The 15,687-nt window shown below is 36.5% G+C and overlaps 1 protein-coding gene across 6 annotated transcripts in view; it reads right to left on the bottom strand.

Moving 5' to 3' along the window:
* Positions 1–15,687, bottom strand: part of PDCD10 (programmed cell death 10) — a 41,663-nt gene that overhangs the window by 15,674 nt on the left and 10,302 nt on the right. For 4 of the 6 annotated variants that reach the window (XM_058556406.1, XM_058556404.1, XM_058556410.1 and 1 more), the window contains exon 2: positions 8,053–8,263. In XM_058556406.1, the coding sequence (XP_058412389.1) occupies positions 8,053–8,148 (96 nt within the window). In that variant the 5' untranslated portion in view covers positions 8,149–8,263. Of the gene's footprint in view, positions 1–8,052; positions 8,264–8,361; positions 8,567–14,526; positions 14,551–15,687 lie in introns of those variants that run through there. The other 2 variants (XM_058556407.1, XM_058556405.1) reach the window with 2 other exon arrangements.

The following is a 15,687-nucleotide window of genomic DNA, read 5'->3' as shown; positions in this document are numbered from 1 at the left end:
TCTACCTTAAAGGTAGGTTGAAGATAAGCACAGAATATAAAATAAGTCCCTATAGAAAGAATAAACATATTTACTTGAATTATTGAAAATAGGAAGGGTTCAAGATTAACTCTTAATGCTCTGTTGCAAATACATGGCAAATTATGTGTTGTGTATTGAATATAAAGTGACCAACATAAAGAAAACATTTATTATTTAAGATTCTTTGTACTTACTACTTTACTCCTTTTTAATTGTTTTTCAATCTCCTCAGTCAGGGATGAAGCTGAGATTAGTCTATTTTATTAATTAGCAAATAAATTTATTTATTAATAAATAGATTAATAAAAGATTTAATTGTTAATTTATTATAAATTATAAACTTATTAAAAGATTTGTTTGATACTCAATGGAAGACTGGATCATCTGGTTTTCAGAGATTCTTATATCTCTCCTCTATTTTATCTGGATTGAAAAATGGTTACCTAAAACACTGAATCGAAAGTTCAACCCAAATGATTCTAATTTTTGTATCAAACATGTAAGGTTTGCAATTTTGAAAGATACATGTCCTTATTAGACACTATATATAATTCATTCTTCACTGAGCCAAAGAAAACATACAATTTCATAAAAATAACTCCGTTTGTTGAAGAATTAACTGCCAGACTTAAAATAGCTAGCTTCAGTTAAATTCAGATATCTTTAGTCTCTAAGGATTGGACCAGTTAACTCAATAAAACTCAACATATATATTTTTTATTTGGGACAATAAAGTGCTCAAAAACAACGTAAACTTTTATTAATTTTTATGCAAGTAGACTATTTCCACAAAAACCTTATGAACATATATCATATTATGCAATAAATATTCCTTTCAATCTCTTGAGGAAATGAAAATGTAAGTTTTCCTCTATTAATGACATATATACACACATACATATCTACGGAATCTCCAATACTTTAAATCAATTTATTTTCAAAACAAGACAGAAATGCCAAGACTCTTATCTCCCTACTAGTTATTCACCTTAAGCATAAGGCAAAAGCAACAAAATCTGCCAAGATAAATAATTTATCTCCAAAAATAAACAATGGACCATTAATTTAGTATTTAACTTGGCATCTACAAATCTTATAAAATCTAACACTGTCTTAGTAGGTAAAAGGGAAGACACAAGGGGACCAGGTAGGCAAATACAGCAAAGAAGCAACTACATAAGGACTTTATAAAATAACGGTTTCTTTCCAAAAACGAAAAATCTTCTTCTTTCAGGGAATTCATTTAATTAGAAGGACTACTACTGAAGACTGCAATAACAATGCAGCTCTTCTGATCTCAAGTTCTTGTTGTGCAAGGGAGGCAGAGGCAAAGAGACAGGATGAATGTTTCCACCCTGAGAGGAACCCGTTTCCTTACTTGAGTTTACACCACACTCTGACCTCTTTCAACAAGCGTCAAAGGTCTGAGTCAGATGTGTGCCTTCCAGGATCAGCGTTATTAACTCACTCTGCACTGCCCTGACTGGTATGAAAGGGTCAAGGCAAGTAAGAGAGACCTAGAAAAGTCCCTGAGGAACTAATAAAATTAGCCAAGACAGCCACCAACATGACGAGCTTTCTAGATAAAGTTTACAAATGTGCACCTTAGAAAGGAAAGGGGAAGGTCAGACGTAACATACTAAACCAAATGTGTGAGGTATGAAGCCCCTCACCAGAACTCTGCTGGGAGCCATTTGGGGATACATCACATACCCACACATCTTGTGAATAAACCCACAGGCTTTATTCCTCTTATGACATCCACTTTGCCCAGGCAGTACTGGGTATATAGGCACATACATATTTTTTGAATTGAACATCCACTTTGCCCAGGGAGTACTTGGCATATAGGCACCTACATATTTTTTGAATTGAACTTAATCTGTCATCCATAAATTTATCTAAATTGTTCTTGAATCTATGTATAATTTCAGCCTGTAAGACTCAGCAAGATATGTTTTTATCTTCCTTATTAAAAAGTGCTTGTATTTTAGGCCTCTCACTTGTAATATATGATTTAATAATAAAATCATGTTCATCTTACCAGTACCTTTCATGACAAAATCAGGTTGTGGTAATATCCTAATTAACAGCTACCATTTAGTAAGCACCTGTTATGGACTTTATTATATAGAGTATTTTTATAGAGTATCTCTAATCCTCATAATAAATCTGTAACTAGCTATCATCATCTCCATTTTACAGAGGAAGAAACCCAGTTTGCATAAATTTACCCAAAGTTAAACAGTAAGTACAGAGAGAATATTCATACCAGATCTGTCTGGCTCCAATACCCACGCACAAGCCACTACTGCTATCCTGCCTCCCTGTACTCACCGTTTCCCGACTGGAGTCTACCCTAGAATTCAATCCCTTCACTACTTCAGAACTAACACTCTTGAGTTTCTACCACATGTAAGGAAGTCAGTATGAGAGATACAAAGAAACAGACTACAGTCCTGGAACCCCAGAAGCTCAATTTAAGTAAGCAGTCAAATGGAAATTGATGGGATTACTCTCAGCTGAGGTAGAAAGCAAAGTCTTGATGAAGATGAGATTTGAACAAGTCCTTAAAGAGTGTGGTCTCATAAAATCATCCTCCTTGGCAGTTCACCCACTTAGGGTTTCTTTAGGGTTGGTAACACATGGAGGCATAACGATTTTATGTAAGTTTAGAACAGAAAACAATTTCCATTTTGTTTCCAATACTTTTACTAACGAGTCCAGCATTATTTTAGCTTTTGTGCTAACAGTCTTTGGCTTGGGTATCTTTAAAGAGCCAATGCAATCATTTTTAGTAGTACTTGATAGCGTATGTACCGTATTGTGAGTCCAAAGAAGGAGGAGGGAACATACGATTACACCCTGCATTAATGGATACCAAGACAAGGAGAGACACTCCTCGGGCCTCCACCATACAGGACATCCATGTCACCAGTAAAAGAGTAAAGGAAAAGAAGAGAATCAGAGTGAGAGAAAAGGGTACATAACATCACATCTCACCTAAAGGAGAAGGAAAAGTGTCTGCTGAAGTACATTTGGAGGGAAATGATAAGCTAGGTGAGCCTAACATTAGGTCTCAGCCCAACCTCACATTCTGCCTACTCTCAGTTTTGTGAGCTCCTCCTGCAACTTCTTCTTGACAGCTTTTGCGAGCACTTACTATTAACCACAAATTTGTCAAATTTAACTCTCTGGATCATTTATAAAAATATTTTAAAAACTTACACATAATTGTGAATCCACAGAGAGCTCATTATACTGTTCCCTCCAGAAGTATCAATTCATTCCTATACTTTATTTTCTACTATCAAGCCAGTTTCTTAAAACCATAATTAAAAAATATATCCATTTAACCTTTTGGTTGCTCAAGTTTTAAAGAGTCCTGCATAAAATCTTCGGAAGTTTTTTTTTTTTTAGGTCAAAATAATTAGGTTAGTTGTCCCGAATGCCTACGAACCTTGCTTCCTCAAATCAGGCATGATTTCCTCATGCTGACAACCCTCTCCTCTACCCTGCCCCTCCCCACACACACAAAGATTACTGATCCTATTCATTAAAAGGAATTACACTGGGCCAAGTCACAAGATAAAAAACTCCATATACACCTCTTATGATTCAAATGAGAATGAGGTGAGTCAGGTCAAAAAATGAAAACTTTTGTGCTGCCACAGAGAAAGCAAATGCAATTATCTGTGTTTTGTACATATTAAGTTCAACAAATGTTTCTAACAGAATTAGTTCCTGGGGTTGCCAGCTGTCTTACAAAAATGGTAAGCAGAACCACCTACCTAGTATTAACATCTTCCATTAAAACACTGCCAACAAGTATGCAAAACTCTAGGATATGATCACAATTCTGTCAGAAAATTATGGGAGACGCCTTAATAATAACAGCTAACATTTACTACATGCCTGGTACTACTCTAAGCACTACAATATATTAACTCATTTATTTCACAGAGTTGTGAGAATTAAGCGTACTATTATTATCCTCTTTTTACAGATGAGGCAACTAAGATTAGTTAGCCTAGTAAGTGGCAGAGCAGTAATTCAAATGCAAAATATTAACTATGCTCACCTCCGGATGGTGGGATTGCAGGTGAATCCCAAGCCGTCATTGTCTATGCTCAAAATCTGGGGTTTGATTTTTTTTCCAAAAGGAAAAAAAGGGAATGAGTGGGTAGGTAAAACTGAAGTATTTCCAGGCTTCATTTGCTTACTGGGAAAAATTAAGAGTTGCATATTCTGCTGACAGTTGGCAGAAATAGCCGCTTCGGATACTTCTGAATAGAATGATACTATTTAGTTATTCAGAAGTATTGTTTTTCGTGTAATTTATTAGTAAACAAGCATATAAACCTCTGGTGATCTAAAATTCATACTTGGTTGCAAAATTGTTTATTTCTGTCTCAAAATACAATACATGTTTCTTTAGAAATTATATTGCACCTTAAAACAATTCCTCTAAAAAGTTACAGGAAAAGAAAATACATGGTATATCTTTTCCTGGAATAAAGAATTGAACCACATGTCCCTCCTCCTCCATATACAAAGAATCAGTAAAAAATAATACATTACTCGAGAAGCTGATCTAAGACTTGGCATTAGTTTCTATCAACTCATTCCATAATGCAACCTGGAGACCTATTTCACAGTACATTTACAACACATGCAATATACTTGGACTCTGAACTCGGCAGCAGCTGATTAAACAAGAAGCCTACTCCTTCGCAGCTGTCTTGGCATAGCTTCATTAAGTTTAGCAAGCACCAAGCACCCAGAATGCCATAAGTAACTTTGCCATGTGAGCTGGAGTAACAGTACTAAAATTTTCCCAGGTGTAAAGATGTCCTACTACCTAAAAATCTGTTCGACTAAATGACTTCTAGACAACCACTGTTACTATTATGGATGTAATGTTAAGGTGAGAATGCATAAGCTTTCTAACTCTAACAATACATCGTGGACAAAATTTAGTGAATCATTTAGCTTCAGAGTAAAATGTTCAACCCTACTGTGGTGCTATTTTCTGTAAGATTAATTTGACAATCATTTTATCTGTAACTGCATAGCACAGAAAAACAGAGCCAAACTAAGCTCTAATTTCCCCATTAGTAGATTCATAGAAAAATCCATGTTTGTACTATAGTTAAATATTAATATTTAACTCATTAGGTATCTTATCTAAGATGTTACAATAATACACTGGAATGTGAGAGAACAATGCTTGTATTTTATTCTTTTTAACCAAATACTTTACTTCGGAAGGCACAATAATTATTTTACTCCATTCCTAAATCAGGTTTCTAGATTTCAGCTCTATCAAAGCAGAAACCTACTACCACTACTATTCCTAAAGGCTTGGTATTCTTGAACACTCATTTTTAAATACATCACAGAAATAATTTAAAAAAACAAGCTTGACACCATGATGTTAGATCAGTAAATTCAATTTGAGAATTAGACCCTTACTATTTGATGTAGTATCTCTCAGTCTGCCACATCCAGCCATTTTATTTTCAAATTTCACTTCTAACAAGTAGTCCTCGAACCAAATATGAATCATTCAGCAACATGTTCTAATTCTGGGCCCATTAACTCACATGTTTTCAGATCTCATCTGGAGAGAATCACTACCTTTATTTCTAGAAGAGATTTATTAGTCCATTCATAGCCATTTCTTTTTCTTTCAGGTTAATTTTTCTTAAACGTGAATAAATTAGGAAAGGTATATCAGTATCAAGCCCAACAGTTCACTTTTCCAGAATCCCATATCCTGTATAACTGTTTTCCAAAGTCAAGATTCAAATAAAATCTGTATTCCATATGCAGGAAAAGATCACTCAAAGTGTTGGAAAAAAGCTTTTCTCATTTCTCTTCATTAACTAAAGGACCAAACTGAAGCTCTGCAATGTAACTCACCCTCCCTTCAAGTAAAGACTCAAAATACCAGAAAAATATAGAACATGCCCCCAAACAACTTGGCCCAGTAGCCTAGAGAATTAGCAATATAGATATGAAGAGGGAGCGCCTCTGGGTGCAACTGTCATAATGGTTCTTAAAGGACCTGAGAAGTTCAGACATTAATTGTCATGATGGGTTCCTCTAGCTTTCAGTAACTACCTCCTTACCTCACAGCTGGTACAAGGGTAATTAAACAATTTATTTGCTTAAACATCCATGTTCCCTAAGATTCCTGAGAAGAAGTATGTTGCCTTTTTCTTCTCCACATCTCCAGGCGCTAGCAGAGTACTCAGCGAGTAAATGGTTGGCATTTTGTATATATTTACTAAAAAGAATTGAAGCACTTGCTTCTAACAGTAACTGTAGTCTTGCAATGAATCGGTAAAGTATTAGAACAAAATATGGAATTAATCACTGGAGTGTTGGCTATAGCTGCCAGAGATGGGTATAACCAGTCCTAAGAGTGCCTCCAATGCCACCATGGTAGCAGTATAACAGGGACAGGTTTTTCAAAAGATGCCACCCACTTGCTTCCCGTTAGTAACAAAACTTCTAAATTTCCCAATCTCCTTTACAGCTAGCTGTTGGTCATAAGACTAAGTTCTTGCCAATGAGATGTAAATGAAGTCTTCTGTATTAAAAAGGTTAATTTAAGGAAGCTGAATCAGCTGGAAGTAAGACCCCACCCCTGCTCCATTTTTTTGCCCCTTCCAGACAACAATTTAGGACACGATGGACAGAGCTTCAGCAGCCATCCCACATGTGGAAGTGACGATAATGCACTAGATAGGAATCTGAGTTCTGATGATACTGAGCCATAATAATACTAGCCCTGGACCACTTACCTCCAAAATTTTTTATGTAAGAGAAACAAATTTTTACCTAAGCCACTGTTTTGAATTTTCTTTTATGGTCACTGAACCTAACACTATTTGCCAGTGTTCGAAAATCTAAAATGTACATCTGAAACAGCAACTAAGCCTGTGGTTTTCAAGTTGAAGAGGATGAATCACTCTCTACTGTCCCCAATACTTAAGAGCATAAAATACATCAAATACATTATTATTAAACCTAATAATGTGAGAGAAATAGTTTTGAAATCCAGAATATTGCTCTGATATAAATATTTTACAAAATGGGAGAAAAAGTCATTAGAAATAGTGAGGGCTTCTAGGCTATAGTAACAATAAGGTTAATGGTGTTGACAGCTTTATAATTAATTAGATTAATAAAACAGCAAAAAAGAAAAAAACCTAATTAAACAGACAAAAAGGCTAAAGCCACTGAATTTCGAGTCCTAGATTTTAGTCCTAAGTAATTTCAGGAAACGATTTCATGTATCAGGACCTCAATTCACCATTAAAAGGAAGGGAGTGATTAAATTATCTCTAAGGAAATTCCAGCTCTAGAATTCTCTACACACCTTGGCATATTAAAATAAAAACCAAAAATGTATTGCTATTAAGTCCTAACAAATTCCTCAAATAAAAAAGCAACTACATCTTCTCCAGATACTAAAGCTGGTATCTTTATCCAAGGTATCCAAGATACCTTGGATGGTATCTTCCACTTATCAGTAAAAATATGTTTTGTTGCTACTGACTGTAACTCATTAGAATATTTTTATGCCTGTTCTTTTGTTTACCTAAAATGTGCTTATCCCCAACTCTTCAACTGTCTAACTCTTATTATCTCTTTTAGATCTCAGCATATATATCTCATCTTCAGTAAGGCCTGTCGTGATCCCTAAAATAGGTCTCACTTGCTATTTTATTTAACACTATTTTTTTTAACTTCATGGCACTTATCACAATTTTTCATCTCTATAATTACTTGTATTCTTTTGTTCAATGTCTCTCTCACCCACTATAGTGAAACCTCCAGAGGGAGAGCAACCTATCTGGGTTTTTTCCCCATTGTTTTATGTCCAGCCCTGGCACAATGCCTAACACACAGATGATGTTCATTTATAAATATTTGTTATAGGAAGGAACAAACAAATGAACAAATGAGGCAGGCATTAAGAACTGTGGAGATCATATGAGGAAATGTTTACCCACTTACCTCGTTAAACACAGGATACATGACTGCATAGAGGGGCATAGAAACCATGGAAGTGGTCTCAGCTTCATTCTTCATCTCTTCCATTGTCATCCTCATTCAAAAGCCAACTACAGTAGAAAAAGCAGTGCTAAAATGCAGAGGAATCTTCATTCACCACAGTATTTCTTCTCTTTTTTGTGATAAAAGAATAGGGCACAAAACACACACTGATCTGGTTAAAGGGAAAGAAAGAACAGAGATTTACTCTTTATTAAAGGGAAACTACAAATGCCAATAATTTTCTTTTTCAAAGTAGAGTCCCTAACTTACCAAAAGCTGATTTTTTCATACATCTTACTTGTGAAGGCAACCCTGGTCAATGAGACATCTCTCTTTTCCTCCTCAGACTCAAGAACTGCCCTTTCTTACAGCCAATCTCCCTCATTAGGTACTACTTCACAGAGCAAAGATTCATGAACCCACTCATCTGGCACTCAGAGAGAGGTCTCACGGAGCACCATGGATTAATGATGTGTCTAATTCCATCATATACAACCTAAGAAAAAGTATCAAGGTGCATACTTACAGCATTTATATGTAATACAAAATTATAACTATGAAATGTATGATATATAAGCATGTACAGAAAACCAAATTAAAGAATTAAGGTGTTTAACATTTTCATTAAAACCTTTTTGCTAATTGTTCATTGACTTCTGTCACCTAAAAATAACAACAAAAACATAGGAAGCACCAAAGTTTTAAGACAAACCTTAAAACTAGGCAAAGACTACCACATGTGGTCTATTTGGGGAAAAAAATATGTTATTTAATTTTACCAGTGGTACTTGTTGAATCTTTGTCCAAATCTGACACGAAAATTAAGTAGAGAAATCCACAGACTCTGGTAGTTTGTAATAAAAATATCAAGAATTCAACAACATAAGAGTGCCTTGAGGAGTTGAGGAAATGTGTTGCTTTTTAGAGAAAGAGACTGCATTTATTTCCTTTGCTAGGCTAAAAAATGAGTCTCATTATAAATGAAAGAATAAGAGTAGTGACACACCTATATATTAAATAATATATATTAATATATGTAAAACAAAAAGCCATCAATTTTTGAATAATTTCTACCATTTGTAAAGCATTTTCAGATTATAAAACATTTTTCACATGCATTTAATCCTCACAATAACTTATTTTAGAATAACTGTCATTCTAATTTTACAGATGAAAAAGTAGGCTCAGAGATGATAAATAACTTTCCCAAGATCACACATACAGAGGCCCGAGGCTTGATCCCAGTCCTCTGAATCCAGATCTGATACTTCTACTTCAAAAAACCAAATGTAAAGGAGAAACAAAGAACTCAGCTCACCCACCCAAGAAAACCCCCAGAAGTTATTCCTTCACTGAATAAATGTATGTTTAGCACTTATTACATGCAAGATGCAGTGGAAGATGAATAAGATGTGGTCCTAATCATTAAAAAGGTATCTGGGCCCAATTGTGGACAACCTAAGCAGTCTGAAAGATACCATCAAAGGCCTAGAGTACATACAGCTTCAAAAAGCTCCAATGACCTGTCCCATCTGAGAACTGCTTACTATCCCCCTTCCATATGCTGACCAGTGAAGGGGAACTCAACACGGACTGAAACAGTTTAGTCTCGTTTCTGGTAGTTCTAAACATGGAAAGTTTTTCCTGTTTCTGAGCTGAAATCTGCTCCTGGACTTCACAGAACAAAACAAAAAAAAGGGAAAAAAAGGCCAATTCCTAAATTTTATTCTACAGGGCAAGAGAAAACCATTACCCAATCAGACCACTGATTTAAGTAGTTGGCTTTGATCCTAGCATTAAGGATAGAATGGAGGAACAGAAACTGAAGGCAGGGAAAACAAAAGACCTAGTATATCTATATGAGATCAACAGGACCTGAATAGAAAGCAAGAGGAAGTAGGTAAATATCAATTGTGGTCCCACTGCCCCTATTTACCTACTTCATAGGCTATTTGGTAATCTACTTTTCCACTTAGAAATAAACTGAGAGGCCTGCCCGGTGGCGCATACGGTTAAGTGCGCACACTCCACTTCAGTGGCCCAGGGTTGGCGGGTTCGGATGCCAGGCGCGCACCGACTCACTGCGCGTCATACCATGCTGTGGCGGCGTCCCATATAAAGTAGAGGAAGACAGGCACAGATGTTAGCCCAGGGCCAATCTTCCTCGGCAAAAAAGAAGAGGATCAGCATCGGATGTTAGCTCAGGGCTCATCTTCCTCACCAAAAAAACAAACAAACAAAGAAAAAGAAACTGTGAATACCTTTTTATAACAAACTTGGAACAACGAGGAGCTGAAATGCAGTGATACTGAAAATGATGGATAGTGGATGCACAGTATAGAGAGTAGTAGAGGGCACTGTTATCAACGGAAAAAGCAAGTGAGAAACAGCAGAACAGGGCCAACAACGGAACTTAAAGTGCTATTTCGCTGGGTGTCAGAAAAAAAATCATTTGTTTAATAAATATTTATTCATTACCTATATAATATTAGGCCTGGTACTAAATACAGAGCAGTGTACAAGACAGACGGTCTTCAACCTCATGGAGCTTGCACTATGGAAGAAAAGGAATGAAAAATTGCAAGTACCATACAAGGGAGAAGTCAGGATGCCATACTGATATGGGAGAAATGCTGGAGAGAGCCAGTATCACAAAAACCAGGTGTTTCAAAGAGAGAAGGTGGTTTTAAATGCTCCCAAGCACGGTCAATAACTTTAAAAAAATTATTTGATTTCCTAATGAGGTCAAGAGTAACGCTCAAAGAGTAGTGTCACTTGTACAGTGGGGGGGGTGGCGTGGGGGGGGGGCACGGACTACCTTCAGGGGCTGAGATAGTGAGCTGGTGAGAGAGGAGCCTAAGTTTTCAAGAATCTCCGTAAAAAGGAGGTGAAATACTAAAAGAAGTGAAATACTAACGGAGGGTTGATGGGGTCATTTTTGTCTTTTACTCTTTCAAACACGTGGGCCTATCCCTGCATATATAAAGGCAGACAGAGGTGAGGGGACCAGTAAAGTGGCTAGAGTCACTTTCAGAATGCCTGCTGACATTTATCTCTCTACCCCATTACCCTGCTCAAGTACTTAATTTTACCTTTTGTAAATACTGGCATTGAATATTTTTTAAAAAATTGTGTTTAATAAGTAGTGTTGTACCATGTCAATTTTCACTTAAGATGTTTATGATTCAAATTAAAAACATACATATATATATTTCTTGCCTTAAAAATTAACTTTACAGTACTATCAGCTATTACGTGTCATCAAAAAGACAGTATTATAGCAACATTACAGGCTGAATAGGTGGCTGGCCTACACCACACTTAACCACCTTTTAATACTGTTCTTATGAAAAATGCTCTAAAGAACCAAATTACAAAAGAACTTTTAAGAACACATATTCACAAACTGGGGCCACTCACAGTTTCAGAACTGTTTACATGAGTTTAAAAATGAACAATTCCAAGCAGGCTTTTTAAACATTAAATTATTCTGCCAATTTTAGTTCAACTTCAAGTTAAAATATGCTGTCATTCCTTCTACACGCTTCTTCATTTGTACTGGTTCAATGGACAACCTGCAATTACTCCAAGTAACAAAGCGCCTGCTACCTAAAAAGCAAGGGTCAACAGAGCTGAGCAAGGGCTGAGGCCCTGCCCCTTTGAGAAGGTTCCTTCCTTTCAGTACGGGTGTGGTCAGGCCCTGAGCAGCCAGGCAGCACATTAACAAAGTTTCAGCCCTCTCAGGGATATTGGTTTCTGGGGTAAGTGCTGATCACCCATGCATAGCCAATTGAAGATTACTGCCTCCAAATCCCAAGTGTGAAAAGGCCTTAAAGTTACCTCATCCACCCTCTAGTCAGCGGAAACCAAAGGACTTGCCCGTGATTACAACTGCTAGCTAATAATCAATAATAAAAATTTAACGTGGGTATGGTGGTAACATAGCAAGAACTACTTTGTTTCCCATTTCAAATGTGTTGCTTTGGGGAAGTTTTCACTTCCAAGTAAGCTTTGTTTCTTGAGCAGTTAGCATCCACAGAATTTTAAAAAACAAGAACCAGAAGCAAAGATGCTAATAACTTAGACAAAAGGTATACTTTTAAACAAATTTTTCTTCAAAACACCCCATGTGACATGGGGATACCAAAACAAATAGAACATAAGCAACATAGTTATTTATACTTTTCTCCTTATTTTCTTGAAAGTTCAAAATAGTACTGCTAATTTCCAACACAGATAAATTAGTTTCAAATATCTTCCTGGGCTTAAGACGGTTATTATTTGTTTAGAATGCGGAGGCAACAAAAATAGGTTCTTGGCTATTCCACTGCCAACTCTTTGTCATAGGAGTTACTGCCCTGTCCTGCCCAACCAACCAACAGGAGTCTGTTCCTTTAACAAATTACAGGGCAGGGCCGGCCCCGTGGCTTAGCGGTTAAGTGCGCGCACTCCGCTACTGGCGACCTGGGTTCGGATCCCGGGCACACACCAACGTACCACTTCACCGGCCTTGCTGAGGCCGTGTCCCACATGCAGCAACTAGAAGGATGTGCAACTATGACATACAACTATCTACTGGGGCTTTGGGGGGGGAAAAAAAAAGGAGGAGGACTGGCAATAGATGTTAGCTCAGAGCTGGTCTTCCTCAGCAAAAAGAGGAGGATTAGCATGGATGTTAGCTCAGGGCTGATCTTCCTCACAAAAAAAAAAACTTACAGGGCATATCTCAAGGCTCAGAATCAGCATTTCCTGAAACGGCCTCACTTTACTCCATCTGGGGCATGAGATAACTCTAGAGCCAAAGCAATTTACTCACAAAGAAAATGAGTGGACAACCAGAAGTCTTGGTACTGATGTATGCAGTTCTTGGGGAGAAAAAGAAGCTTCCTACTGTAAAGTAACTTAAAACGTTTGTAGGAAGGTCTATTTGTCTTGTTTTTCTCTATAGCCAAATCCAGTACTAGCTCCCTTACCTGGTCCTAAATTCTTATAACTCCTTTAATTTCCCTCCCTAAAGAAGGGAAGTTTTATTTTATTTATTTATTTATGTATTTATTTATGTTGGATCCCCCAATCTGTCCATGAACGTTTAGCTAAAAGTTGTTTATTCATTCTAGCAGTAGATAGAATCCATGTGTTTACGTTACCATTAGTAAGTTTATTTCTTTTTCCCAACAGAGACAACAGAGTCAGCAGAGCAGGTATATAGCAGACACTTAATAAATGTTTGTTGAATGAGATAAGAGATGGGCAATATGTAAGGTGAATCAGTCTTGCTAATACTTTTCAAATATCAAGCCTCGCAAAACAAAAACAAACAAACAAACATACAAATCTAATTAATTCTATTAACAAAGTCTGGACCCAGTCACATTTACCAGTTTTTACTTCTTTTTGCTATCCCAAGCTCTTCCTACTATAGTAAGCTAAGAGAATATAAGCATCAGATGATTGCAAATAAAATCAGAATTCCAACAGAAATTTACATGAAAACCAAATAAAACTAAAGAAAAATAAAACAGCAGAGATTATCAATTCTAATGACTCATTTTTATTAGGGCTGCTAGGATGTCTTTTAGATCCCGGGGACACAACTGGTGTATAATTTAATTGTTCACAAAATTCTCAAAGTGCAAGAATTTCCAACCTAGGTTAACCTTGCTTTACATATAACCAACATCCAAAAGTTATCCAGCTTTTGGCAGAAAGAAAAACTTTATGGAAAAGGGTGCTGAGCACTGCAGTTCCCAAATGCTGGATGACCTGAGCCATCACAGTCACTTCGGTGACTATTAAAAACACATATTCACAAGACTACTCAAGCAGAATCTCCAAGAAAGGGTCCAGGAAGCTGTATTTTTAGCAGACAGCCCAGAGGACTCTTGTAAACAGGACAGACTGGAAACCACTGATATGGAAAGAACAGTGGCTAGAGTGAGAAAAACTAGCTGCTAAAGCCAGTCTCAGTGACAGAGGTAAAATGAAATTTGACTAAGCACCTGAGAAAGGGGTTCTGGTCCTGATTTTGTGGAAGTTTCACTTAATCACTGGCCTTGTTTCCCCATCAGAAACAGAAAGTGGGTAAAATTATATTATCTTAAAGGTCTTCGCACTGTCAAATTCAATGATAAAATTTTATTATTGGTATCTATTATAGGTTCCAAAGTAGTCTCATGGGAAGTCAAAAAAAGAAAAAAAAAAGAAAAAGATCTCATCGGATCATAAAAACTATTTACAAATTCTAGTAAGTAGACTGTCCCTAGTAGTTAGTTGATTCAGGGTTTTAAATAACTAACAACATCTTGCTTTCTCTGAAGCACCTGGCATCACAAATCATACAGGCTCCTAGAGAAACTGAATTTATTCCAAGGCTGTGTAGACCAATCTGGCGATTTCACACAGCTGGAAACATGGGCATCTGATATCACAACCTACCTTTCAGGGCCTTCTCATGTCAAAATGTTGTAGCCACTTCCAAACAAGAGACACAAGGTTTAGAGGAGGAAGCTAGGAAAAACGGAGGCAGAGGAACAGGGTAAGCAGGAGATCCTACTCAGACCAAAATGAGCCTGAAGCCTCCAGGTTATACCTACATCTGTCTCCTTCCTCTATATTTTTTATAGTTCAAGGTCTTCCATTCTACAGTCTCCTTTTTTAATAAGGTAATGTGGAACTGAGCCTCCCTGAGGATGCACTACTGTCAGTTTAGTATTTACAGAGTTTTGCATTTACAGACATCTAGAAACAATCTCTTCTTAATGGTAAGCGTAATATATTACACTTTGCCACTGTATTTGTTTATATATGTCAAATTTTTTTCTGGGCTTCTTCAAAATATTAAATTAACAATTTGTGCAGAGATACATGAAAAGAGCAAAAGAAATAAGGTCTGAAAACATGGGCTCAAATCCTGGTACTGTCATTATAAACTATCTCATCTCTGGGCAAGTCACTTCACCTCTCGATGCTTTAGCTTGTTCCTTAACATGGACGAAAAATGAGCTGTATACTTGAAAGAGATGTAGTTACAATAAAAGATGAGGTAACTTCTAAATCAAACCATAAAGCCTCTATATTAAATGACTAATTTACTAAGTTACTAAGCACCATATTTTTGCACTTTTAAACAACCATTCAAAGAAAGTACACATCCCACAATGATTTATCACTTCATCGGAAAGTCTAACCTACTCAATCAAATTTTTAAAGGCGCCATCTCTGTTATACCACAATTTCTGGGTATCTGATACCACTAACCAGTTGAAAGACTCCAGCTATGGTTTTTTAAAGAACAAGATCAAAAAGATATAATTTTCAATATCTCTGTAAACACGACTGATCAAACAAGCATTTGTTAAGCTATTAATGAAGAACTAACCGAGGTTCTAACTAAAACATTATCTGAAAGTTGAGTTAAGATATATTGAAAAGAGATGACAATGGCAAATTAGAGCACAATGACCCACGAAGGAAAAATGCCTAAATGTACAAGTGTGCTAAATTTCACTCCATTCCTTTATCATTCTGTTAATCTCCATGTATCTGTCACAGATAGGTGTTCCTTAACTATTAATGAAGACTCGGTTTTAAACATAT

The sequence above is a fragment of the Diceros bicornis genome, chromosome 15 (genome assembly GCF_020826845.1).
Source record: "Diceros bicornis minor isolate mBicDic1 chromosome 15, mDicBic1.mat.cur, whole genome shotgun sequence".
Taxonomy (NCBI): domain Eukaryota; kingdom Metazoa; phylum Chordata; class Mammalia; order Perissodactyla; family Rhinocerotidae; genus Diceros; species Diceros bicornis.
Note: the sequence above shows the minus strand (reverse complement) of the source record. Positions and strands in the feature narration are given on the sequence as shown.